At 41.5% G+C, this 12,380-nt stretch overlaps 1 protein-coding gene across 1 annotated transcript in view; it reads left to right on the forward strand.

Annotated features, from left to right (window-relative positions):
- The first annotated feature begins 769 nt into the window (after window positions 1-769).
- Window positions 770-12,380, forward strand: part of egfl7 (EGF-like-domain, multiple 7) — a 16,052-nt gene continuing 4,441 nt past the window's right edge. The window contains exons 1-7 of the mRNA XM_015059467.1: window positions 770-1,020; window positions 5,604-5,782; window positions 6,255-6,377; window positions 7,216-7,328; window positions 8,408-8,503; window positions 8,630-8,830; window positions 12,311-12,379. Coding sequence (XP_014914953.1) covers window positions 5,703-5,782; window positions 6,255-6,377; window positions 7,216-7,328; window positions 8,408-8,503; window positions 8,630-8,830; window positions 12,311-12,379 — 682 coding nt within the window. The 5' untranslated portion in view covers window positions 770-1,020; window positions 5,604-5,702. The remainder of the gene's footprint in view (window positions 1,021-5,603; window positions 5,783-6,254; window positions 6,378-7,215; window positions 7,329-8,407; window positions 8,504-8,629; window positions 8,831-12,310; window position 12,380) is intronic.

The following is a 12,380-nucleotide window of genomic DNA, read 5'->3' on the forward strand; positions in this document are numbered from 1 at the left end:
CATTAAGAATTATGGGAACATAATTCCCATAATTCTTTGAGCACCAGATAATCAAAACCTCTGACTGGACCAGTTTATTTGACTTTTTTTTCTTTTTCTTGCATGAAATCCTGAAACAACTCTTGGTCTTCCTGAATTCACCCCAGCCTTTACCGTTACTCCAGCTTCCATTCCTTAATTGCAACACAAACAGAGGAAACGGGCTCCTGAAAGTCTTTCGCAGTTTCCATATGGCTTCATCCTGCTGTGTTGGGGGCACCGGTTATTTTAATCTTCATCCAGGGAGAGGCCGCTTCTTAGAGGAACAGAGGGTCGTTTTTGTTTTCCTTCTTTTTGTTCTGACGAGTCGGAGAACCAAATTAGAATTTTTTTTTTTCTTTAATTTTATTTTCTGGGCCATACCTTATGAAACACTGACAAATCCAAGTCACGTCACGTAAACATGAGCCTATGTGAGCTACCCGGCCTTCGGTGGGGTTGCACATAGTGACCTGGTTCAATAAATCGCTACGAGCAACGGCTGCTTTCTGCTGAGCTGCCAAGGCAGCACAAGGGCAAGAGGTGAGGAGGCTGAGGGCACGTTGCCCCCTTAAAGATTGCAGCGCTCCACAATGGGAGTCCGAAAAGTGCTTCAAAATCAGATTCCAGAAGAGTGTTTGTGCAGGAGAAGGCTTTTATCAGCGGCAAACACTCACAGGAAGTCCGGTTTGGGGATTGTCCGTCCAATTCCTGCGTTCCACAGGAAGCTCAGCATAAAAAGCAACTGAAACACGCCCAAAGACATTTCATTTGTCGCCAGTCGGCTCGCAGGGAGCACCTCAAATTGGTCGCAGGGGTGGGTTTAAGAAAGAAAAAAAAAAAAAAAAGAATCTGCATTTTCAAGAGCCCAACGAAAGTCAAGCCTTAAAAAGAAACTGGGAGCATGGAGAGGTCCTCTGAGCCAGGGGTCCGGGGGCTCGCGCCCGGGGCCGCCAGTCAGCCTGCGCGCGCACACACACCCGGTGAACGCATACTGCCTGGGTAAGATCAGCACACAGCTCACACATCTGCATTTTAACAACGTTCTTTCTGCATCAGTCTGTCGTGGAAGTTCATTTTCAAAAGTATTACATGGGTTTTGTTTTCACAATGTGAAAAGTAACTCTGATTTACACTAAAAAGAAGTCAGATTTAGGATAATCTGGCCATCTTTTTTTTTCCCACCTCCAGGTATATACATCAGGCTGCAGTGCAACTATGCAAAAAACAATATTGCGTATTAAAATAATAAATGGATATGTAGGGATTATAATGTGGCGGTGCAATAAATAATTGGTCATAATTCAAATCAAATACTAAAGAATCAGATATTTTTTCCCGTTCATTGAATGCATCAAAGCTGAAACAAATAAAGCATCTTAAAGCCTATAAAGGCATCTGCAAACATCATGTGTTTTCATGCACTTTTTTGAGTTCAATAAAAAGCAGATAAAGGCATTAATGGAAATAATCTTGCAGTTCCTTCGATAGAAACTATAACTTCTATATGGTCTTATAACATATATGGTCTTAGATGTAAATATATGATCCAACACCAAAAGTGTCTTAGTCCGATAAGGTGATGACAAAAACATTTATTTGTAAATGCGTAGTTAATAATAACTATTCATACTTGTAATATTTTGAACAAATTTTTTAAAATTTACTTAACAAATAAACAAGCCTTCAAGCCGCCAAAGGCTTTATGAAATACCTAAAATAAATCAAACTTGAATGCATCAAACATAAAAAATAAATAAATAAATAACTCAAAGTTTATTATTTCTGCAACTAGATCCTAAAAATGTTGGCCATGTCCACTGACTCCTGGGTGAGGCTGAGAGTTAAAATAACACAGGACACTGGGATATTTTGATGAAATAAATAATGATACAAGGGAAACATATGGGAGATTAAAACATAACAAATTATGACTTGAAAAGCCATAAGGGCTTATTTTGTATTAGGTGTGGCATTCCAATTATTAAACTAGCTAAGGGAACAGAACAGTAAAAAGTATTTTAAGATGCACATATCAAAAAATTGTCTGACCATTGTCTGTTTTTATGAATTTATTTAGCTTATCTCTTTTATTATTTATTTTAGGAGGTTAAAAAGACCTAACAATGAATAAAAATAACTTTATTTCGCAATTAAGACAAACAAATGAAAAGATCTTTGATCATTTGGTCAATATTACGTCACTCAGTCAATTAAGTCTTAGCCTAAAAGAAATGGACTCAATCTTCTCTACTAACTTTGTTCGACCAGCTGCTGTCACCGGGGCGTCAGCTTGTTTAGTTTATCGGTGGGTTCTGAACGAAAAGAGTGAAAGGGGGGGGGGAAAAAAGTTAGCATAGCGTGTAGAGTGACGTAACCGCGGGTCCCCTCCAAATCGCAGCGGGACACCCAGCTGGAGGAGTGGGAGGAGGTCCTTCCATCACCCCCCATGCGCTCTGTCTGACAGTCTGAGCTCCAGGAGAAACCTGACTGCTGGCGGAGTGTTATCCCTGGACTTTTACCTGAACAAGTAGAGCGGTTTTACAGAAGCTAGTTGGTTTTCAGTCGTCGTCACTGAAGGACTTGTTCTTACTGGACTGACTGTGGGAAGGCTGATTGTTTTGCTGAACGGTTTGTAGTTGATTTGTTTCCCTATCCGTGCACGCGCTCCGACGGTACCGACTCCTTAGTCTGTGCGTGTTCGTCCGCAGCATCTGCGTTTTGCCTAAAGGGACTTACTCCCTTTCTCTGTCCGTTCCGTTTTATTTCTAAGAGTCTTTAGCGTCACTTCAAGGTGTGGGTTAATGTTACGGAGAAGCTTAGAAGTGATGGACGTGGGTCTTAGCGCTCGTATCTTAACATTGATGCTGTGAAACAGCACCACCCGGTGGCAGATGTGAACAATACAACCGAATCGCTTGGAGTTTAGGTTTTAATGCATATATTAATTTTGTTCTTTTGGGGAATAATCCATCAGTTTAGAATTACTAAGACTGTTCTGGACTTAGTAATTCTAAGTCAAAAAAGTGTCTGGTTCTGCTTCTAGTAATTAGAAGCAGACATTGCATGCTTGTCTGTTTCTAAGGCTGTTTTGATACAAAAACATAGGGGGGAAAGCAGTTTTCTTGAACAGAATTATCCGATTTAAATTGGACCAATAGAGATGAAAGATTGCAGCAAAAAAAAAAAAAATCCCTTTCGTTTATTGCCAAACACCTTTGTTACAGTGCTTACACTTTGCACACCACAAGGGTTGTATTGACCTGTCCTGCAGATAAGCAAATAAAAATGTAGTCACAATGACTTTTGCTTCCTTTTTCTTCCTTTCTACTCTTGGGTTCTGTTGCCGCCCACTGGTGGAAGGGCGTCCCGGGCAGAGAGCCATATTTCCCAGTAATCAAAACCCACCACTTGAGAAACAACTCTGTTTATTCACAGTTTGACAAATTTGCTAAAAATAAATTAGCACTGTGGCATCTGTGTCTAATGTTTCTCAAATTAAATCTTCAGATCAGAGGCGTTCACTATTGAATGTGACATTTTTGGAAAAACAAACAGATACAGATTTCACAAATTTATATCAAACCCAAGTTCTGCTTTATACATAAGTAATATGAAATGACTATGCGGTTGTCAAACAAAACCAAACTGATGTATGGCTCATGTAAGATGTTTATATGCTCACTAGTTAGCCCCACAACAGGTTGCCCAGCATGACTGATGTAAATGAGTTTTGTTGCTTGTGGACTCTTAACTGGAAGTGGATCCCCTCATCAAATTCTCCTTAGAGCCCCGTAAAACTTTGGGCTGGCTCCGATTCTGTGTTTGTCTCAAACGTGATCAAAAATGTTTATCATGAATGGTTTTAAATGAAATGCACGTGTAAAATCGAATGCTTTTTTTTGCATTCGCCCTCCTGCTGTAAATTTCTCCTTTCTTGTGTGCAGACACACTCAAAACTCACATGCAGCAGTCGTTTCAAAGCTGGCTCCCCTGCTGGCCCGCTGTGGTTTCTGAATGAACACAGGCTTTCCGATGTACCTCTGGGCCCGTGGCCAGCAGGGAGGGATCACACAGACATGCACGCTGTCATCCAAGGATTACCATCGTCTTCAGGATAACTCCGCTTCCCCGACAGGCTGCACCGTGTTATAACCTGTGATTGCACTCAGAGGGCTTTAATATGCTAGGAGAGATTTCCCAGGGGTTTAGTATCTGTGATAAAACTCGACCCACAGGCTGGCAGAAGCTGCTCTCAGGTCAGCTGGGTTTCACAGGTGGTCTTGTTTTTTTTTGTTTTTTCTTTAATCCTGTGCAGTATGTAGTGATCTGTGTGAGAGGTGTTTGTCTCTCCTGCCTGGTCATCTCAGAGTCAGAGAAGGTGTGGACAGGGCTGGTCCAAACTTTTATGAGGTCCTAAACAGGGTTACAGTAGAGGGGGCACCTTTAGTTGAGAGCATTTCCTGTGTATCCATGTTGGATGGTTTTTTTGTGTGTGTGTGCATTCTTTATTCTACATCATTTGCCAAATTTGATATTGTGTTAAAAGTATATTTATAAAAATAAAAAAATAAAATTGGTTTTAATTTAATACTTTGCATGTTTAACTCTCAAAAGTTTTCCTTGCTATTTGTAAAATGATTATGAGCTATCACTGAAAAAACGAAAAAGTTTATAAAACAAAAAAAAGATAAAGAACACAAATAACTACAAAAACAGAACAAAGTAAAGCGTTTGAACATTTTATTGAAGAAAATTACCTGCAAAATGAAATTCAAAACTAGATTTTGTCACTAAAAACATGAAGTTGCTGACAATTTTCAACTGAAGAGCATAAACAACACAGAAAAGCAGCACAAATGGAAATTCACACACACAAAATGTAAAACAGGCATTGCGAAACGCTTAAGAAGAACAAACTAGGTGTATCTTCATTCATTTTGTAAAATGTTCTAATTTATATATATTTGTTTCCTAGTAGTAATTTATTACTATTATTTGTATCCCTTTTTGCTATATTTTTTTTTCTTTAAAACAATTTCATCCTGAATTTTTTTTTTTTTGGCACAGCAAGCCTTCCGTACCTCCTATTTAACCTACCACCTACCACGACAGAGAAACATCCTCAACTAAAACACGCTTTTCTTCTCCCACTGCTTCTCAACACACATCAGTAACTCTTCTGCAGTCTGCTCTTCACTTGATCTCACTTGACGACTTCCTGCTCTTGAGTTTTAGCGTCTAAAAGCTGCTCTTCCTCACCTCTTTTTCCCCTCCCGTCCTCCTTATCCAATGCTAAATGACAAGCCTCCACAGATTCCCACTGCTGTCTGCGCTGATTTAAAGGCTAATGTTCTGCTCCGAAGCCGGTTCGGCTCTCTGAGACACGACGCAGCTGACGCTCGCTGAGCTTAGTCCCGTCCCTCCTCGAGTCTGCGGATAAAGATGACCTGTGGCTTCTCAGGAATGAAGCCATTTTTCTCTCCACTGAACTTTTTCCAAATTTTCCCAGACAGATTGTGCAGAAGGAAATGTCATGTTTAACATGCCGTGATCAAAATTTTTTTTTTTGTCTTTTTACACAGGTAGCTGGGGCCGTCGCAGACATCCTCCATCATCCTCCTCTTCCCTCCAAGAAAGAGTGTGAGAGCTCCGGCGAGGGAAACGTGGGAAAGAGGAAGACGATGTACCAAGAGCTGCTCCTCTCCTCCGCCCTCCTCTTCCTCCATGTGATGGGCACTCCCCAGTTCTTCGGGCATCATGGGTAACGGCACTCGTAACTCTCTGTCTGCGTTTATCGTGGCCGGTCACTTGGGATGTTCCCAAATGACAAACATTCAGGAGGTCAGTCTCCCAGGGGCCAAAGCTCAGGCGATTAGGAAGAGAATAGTTTTGCTGTCATTTTTAGAGCTGATTTGGGTGGGGGTGGACAAAAATAAACTAAACGAAGGTTTGAGCGCAGACAGGCAGGTCAAAGGTCAGCTTTTAACCAGGGCACAATCAGGAGTGATTGTACAAGTCAGGGTTTTAAATAGGCACTGGTACTGATATCGAGGTAAGAAAACATGTCAAAAGTATCGATTTTAAGCCCGTATGAGATGCCTGAGGAAGTGTTTTTCCTACTGTCGTACAGCGCTCACCTGTCGCTGCACACTGCCACTAAGCTGGCTGAAGAGAAAGGTAAAGCAGACAAGAAAGTTTGCTTTAACGTGTCATTTCTTTTTTCTGTTTTCCAGAAGGAGGGCGTGCAGCAGCGACCTCCGACACAATGTCATCCTGGCAACAGAGTCCTACGCCCAGCCGGTGCACAAGCCCTACATCACCCTGTGTCAAGGCCATCGCCTCTGCAGCACATACAAGTAAGACGCTCACACTTTTTTTTTCTTAGTACTCACACAAAGCTTGAAAATGGCAGTGGGATGGCCAACATTTTTCAAGAGGGGGCCATGACCCCTGCTGGTCCAACTTTAGGGCCACCACTGTAAAAATTTAAAAATGTAAAAAAAAAAAAAAAAATCTCTACACAGTCACAGCGCTATCAAAACAGACTTTTAATCAAGGCATCTGCACACGTAAATAACATCTGACATGGCTAAGTATGGAGATGGAGCAACACATCTTCACTTTCCTTCACAAAAGGACACCCATGCTCACAAACCGTAAATGCACACAGCAGTGGGTCACGATGGCACATAGTTTTGAGTGGAATCTAAATATCGAGCACTTTGTGTAACGACAGGAAATGAGCTGCCTGCCCGCAGAGACCAGTGCTTTGTTTGTCTTGGACTCCATGCTAGCACACTCCCAGTTGCTCTCCTAGCCCTTTACCTTCTCCACATTTTTTTTAATCCCTGTTAGCTTTTCTCTCACCAAAGCTCACTTTCGCTTTTGGTCTGTTTTCTTGGATCCTCATGCAAACATGTCTCCAGTCTCTAGTTTTAGCCTCAATTTATTGCTCTTAATTCCCCCCCTTGCTCAGGCAAGCTAAACACACCGCATTCTCACCCGGCTGAAGCCAAAATAGCTGATTATAGATCTGACTTCACATCAGTGCTAGCCTCTTCTCTTCTGAATCCGTGGCTTGACTGTTCCACCAAGTTACTAACACTCATCTATGGTCACGCAGTCTCATCACAGAGAAAGCTCTGCTGTACCTCAAACGATCCATAACCTCTGTGGTTTCGCTTGTCTTCACAGAACAACGTACTCGTTAGCTTACCGCCAGGTAAGCAGGATAGAGTCGGCCTCACATTTCTACCCAGACTGCTGCCCCGGTTGGCGGAGATTTCACTCACACAACTGCAACCAAGGTAAAAGATAGTTTTAAAATAATTTTAATGGTTGAACTGTGCTGCCATCTTTATTTGACCTAACTCCAGATTAGCTAGTCTTGAAGGAAAGCTGACAAGTAGTCTGAAACGGGCCAAGACAGCAGGGACTTTTAACAACTTCTATTTCAAAAAGAAAATATTACCAAAACTATACATATTGTTAGATTTGCATTGGAGGTTATTTACCAACAACCTGATGAGTGTTTACACAGGAAATAGAGAACGGAGGCGGTGCACCATCAAACATCTTCCTGTGTGAAACCACTTCTGATAATTGGACATTTAAATAGGTTCTGGTCAGTACATATATCTGTATATTAGCTTGTGCGGAAGTGCTAAGACGGTTTCCACTCTGTATTAATGCATATTAAAGTATGTTTGTTGTGTGAACAAATATATCTGTTGTGCAGATGTTAGCTCTTCTCAGGCAGCTGTGGTCTCCAACATCAGAACACACTGCTGGTTCACTGCAGTAAAATACTATTTTAGATTTAGATTTTTATATATTTTCATTATTATTATTATTATTATTATTTTCTATTATGCGGTGGCTTTAATCAGAAACATGTGTTTTCTAGACGTGTTTCACACAGGAAGATAATTGGTGGTGCACCGTCTCTATTCTACCAAATGAAAACAATCTTTTTTGTGTAAATACAGTGTATGATGCAAACATGAGGACGGTTTAATGGTTCACAAAATAGTATTCACAAAAAATAAAGATTCCAATATTATAATAAATATAATAGGGTTTAATTTGCTGTGCAGAACTCTGAGATTTTTTTTGTCTTGATTCACAGTTTGCTGAAAGAAAACAAAAAACGTAAACAGGTCCGCATTAGATTTCTCTACTTTAACCTGCCATTTTCATGCGATGCCACATTTTGTGTCCCTCTGGCTGATCCAGTTTTATGCCAACCAATTTGGCTCATATCAGAAAGAAAACACGTTCACTTCACCACAATATGGTTTGCCGAGTCGATTTAAAGTAATAATCATGAATCAGTTGTGTGTTTTTTGTTTTTTTTTTAATGAATGTTTTCGGATGTGTTCCAAAGCTCTGTGTGCAGAACCCTGTGCTAATGGCGGCACCTGTTTGAAACCCAATAAGTGCGCGTGCCCTCCCGGCTGGACCGGACACCGGTGCCAAACAGGTGCGCAGAAATCACATTCAGATTCACCTGGGGAGCTGTACGTAAATTCATATGCATACTCACGACTTGCTTTCTTTCTTTCCTTCTTTTTTTTTTCTCTTTTTACCCCTTTTTTTCGGCTGTCAGATGTGGACGAGTGCGGCGGGCGGCAGCCGTGCGCCCAGCTGTGCATGAACACAGCTGGAAGCTACAGATGCGCCTGCAGAGACGGCTTCACGCTCGCCGGAGACGGACGGTCCTGTCGCCAGCTTCCACCTCCGCCGCCGTCTCCGTCTCCGACACCCACCCAGGGCAGCCGGGCAGCAGTGGGTGGCCACGCCGACGCGGGTAAATGAGCGCCGCGAACTGCATATTTCCATGTTCTGCAGCGGGACAGAGGAAGAAAACATGACCAGCTTCGCGGTCCATTATTACTTTTGGTACGCGCTATGCCACTCTCAACTCGTACCGTGAGTAATAATGCACTGCGACTGGTGCCGACTCCAGACTGATGTTATGCGCTGCTGGCTCCATGCGGTGAGACTGGGATCGTTTGGACTTTGATAATGACTGCTTGCCCCGTCGCTGAAGTAAACATCTGCATTTAATCCGGCTCCCGAGCTAATACACACATGTTTTCACCCTACACACTCCATTAGTTCCCTCAGAAATGTTAGACTTTTGTCTCTTGGAAAAAAAGCCTTTTGAGTGTTTGTGCACTCTTCTCGTTGTCTTTGGTTCCTCACGTTAATTTTGCAAACTGAAGTGTGTTTTGTTGGGGTTTTATGTGACAGAACGACACAGAGTGGAGCATAATTATGTTGTGGAAAGAAAATTGTGTGTGGTTTTCAAAAATCTTTACCAAAAAAAAAAAAACTAAAATATACTGTCATTTTTTTTTTTTTGTCAGTCAGAATCACCTTTAGTTGCAGTTACAGCTGCAAGTCTTCTTCTCTTAAGATCAGTTTGGTTAAAGTCTGGACTTTGACTGGACCAGTCTAACACATGAATATACTTCAGTCTTAACCAAGGTGACTTCTAACGACAATGGAAAGGTGCAGCAGTTTTATTAGGGGTATTTAGGAAGACTTTAGAAAGAACTTACACGGGCCCCAAATATTTATCTATTTTTTTTAACTAATGCATGTTTTGAAAATGTGCTTTGCTTAAAACTCATTGGCCCGAATCAGGTAAGCTGTATTAATATTTTTGGATTTTTCTAAACATAAACACTAGTCAAGTATTTGAAAATTATTAAATTATTGTACATTGTTTTAAAAACAAAGTGGAGTATAAAGATCTACTTATAAACGTGCCATGACTTGCATCAGTGAAAATAATTGTTGATTTTGAATGGGGCACCAAACCTGGCTCAACCCAGAGGCCCCCATCCTTCTAAATCCGGCCCTGGGTATTTGAGTCAAGGGGATTTATTGTCACACTTTAAAAGACAAACCATTTTTGGAAACAAAAATTGGGAAACACTTCCACGTCACAGCTGTGCTCCGGTTTGTGTTGGTGGCTCGCATTAAAATCTCAGTATAACACATGTAAGTTTGAGTGTTTTTTATCGTGACAAAATGTGAAAAAGATCCAAGTTTTCTGCTAGGCAATGTGGCCTCAAAACAATACACAACCGCCTCCACCTCTGACTCTGCTTTATGTCTCCAAATGCTCTTGACCCCAAGATTTTCCTTTTAAGTCCCATTCCGAGTCCGCCTTATTGCTCTTTTGGGAAATTGTGCAACAACAACAAATAAAAAAAAAATAAAATTGAAGTAGATGTAGTTCTTTCCTGATTTCTTCAACTCTTTCCAAACTGGGGGATTTTTTTCTTTTTTTTTGGCGAGTCACCTAACTGTGAAATCAAAAGGGGGAGATTTGGACGGACAGTGGGGAGAGGGGAGGGGGAGGTGAACGCTGTCTCCAGCTCTCAGAGTGAAAGAAATATCTGTGCATAAACGAGAGATTGCCAAATCTCCCAGGCCTTCCTCCTCCTCCTCTTCCTCTTCCTCCAAACTCCCCTCCATCTATCAGAGTTTCTTCTGGAAACTGACCACAAGCTCCGAAGGTTCACCTCCACGGCGACGTGATGGATCGGCTGAGTCGGCGAGAAACGCACAGAAGAGCAGAAAACACGACAGAGGATTTAGGGATTTTCTTTCTATTTCTTTTTTTCTTTTGCTAGAGTGTGCCTGCAGACGGGCTTCTTGCGAGCCGTTTCGCTCGAGAGACGTCTTTCTCTGCTCATATACACACATCGGAGGGATGTTGATGGAGATCATGAGTGTAAACAGAGAGAGCCGACTCTCGCTCTGCCAAGATCCATTGGATTGCATTTAGGCTTTTCAGCCTCCCGCCTTTTTTCTTTTTTTTTTTTTTTTTTTCCTTCCACTCTGTTCTTGGCCGGGGCTTGTGTTCTCATTCCAGCTCCATCAACTCTGTCTGCTGGGGGTCACGCACCCCAGTTTGTCCCCCCACAGCCCCCCTCGTCCACCGATCTTTTCCCTTTTGCGCCTCCTCCTTAGCTTATTCCACTCCAGTGTGGACCACATCTGGGAGAGATTGAACATCTCTCCGTCTGTCTGCAGAGGTGCAACCAGAGAAGTGGAAGGAGAGGCCGGGTGAGGGTGGAGGGGGGGTAAATTGGAGGGCGGTTGTTCCTAAATCTGCATCCTGGTCAGAGTCCCCGTCTCTAGAAGGAACATTCCCCCTTTCGAGGGGCTCTGAGCCAGACGCTACCGATTCACAGAAGGGTTTGCTCATCTATTTCTGGTCGCATCGCAGCATTTTGACCCCCTGGCTGTTCCCATGGCTTCACTGCCTTGCAAAAAAAAAAAAAAAAAAAAAAGCATCTGAATGGCTTGAACTTTTTCACTTCTTGGTCACAGAAAGTTGTGAATAATTGTGAAGTTGAAGGGGAGAGAAAAAAAAGTGATTTTAAATGATCATTTTAAATAAAAATGTCACCTTTGAATTGAACCCTATTTACTCTGAAATCACTAAGTGCAGCCCAGTGCAACAAATGACCTTCAGAAGTCGCTTTATTAGTGGAAAAAAGTCTGTAATTTAAATTCAACATAAAGTTGTTCTATGAAGGAGTCTGTAGTTTGTTAGAAATTAGTATATAAAAAAAGTTTGCTTGTTTTTTTTTTAGTAATTTTATTTTCTATTTGTGGCCCTCGGAAAGATTTAGTATAATCCAAGAACAGTACAGATTTAATAATTTTCTTTTACTTTTGTTTTTTCGGAGTTGATTCTCCCAAACAAGAGAAGTTCTTCTCAAACTGGAAAATATAACTCCTAAGTGTTTGACTTTTATTAACCACATGTTTGGCTTGCATAAGCAAGCAGCAAATGTATTGTTATCAATAAAAGATAAATAAAAGAAAACACTTTTGTGACCCAAAAGTGCTTTAAACTTGAAACTTTGGATGGAAGCCTGTAGGTGTCAGAATAGCCTAAGTGACCCAAAAACCAATGGAGAATCTCTGGCAGCACCAAAAATGACAGCCAGAAAATTCAGTCGATAAATATCCAGGTGAAATAAAAATGTACAGATTTTAGATTTTAATTTGACACATAAAATCCTAACAAAACACGCTGACATTTGCTATTGATTTCTTTGACCTATATTCACACAATTTGCTTGCAGCTTCACAGTCCAGACGCTGGGTTTTTATTATTATTATTATTATTATTATTATTATTATTATTATTATTCTAAATTTTGGTTTTTAAGTGCTTCAGTCACTCGTTACCCGCTGCTAATGCGCAGTCGCCTACAAATCGTGACGTGTGTCTGTTTGTCTGCGTGTCTCCTTCCAGGAGGAAGCCTGGGCCTGGTGGAGAACGTCACAGAGGAGGTCCAGAGCCTGAGGACCAGAGTGGAGCTGCT

Source organism: Poecilia latipinna, unplaced genomic scaffold, assembly GCF_001443285.1.
Source record: "Poecilia latipinna isolate Pla-1442-1.1 unplaced genomic scaffold, P_latipinna-1.0 Scaffold1629, whole genome shotgun sequence".
NCBI classification, from domain to species: Eukaryota; Metazoa; Chordata; class Actinopteri; order Cyprinodontiformes; family Poeciliidae; genus Poecilia; species Poecilia latipinna.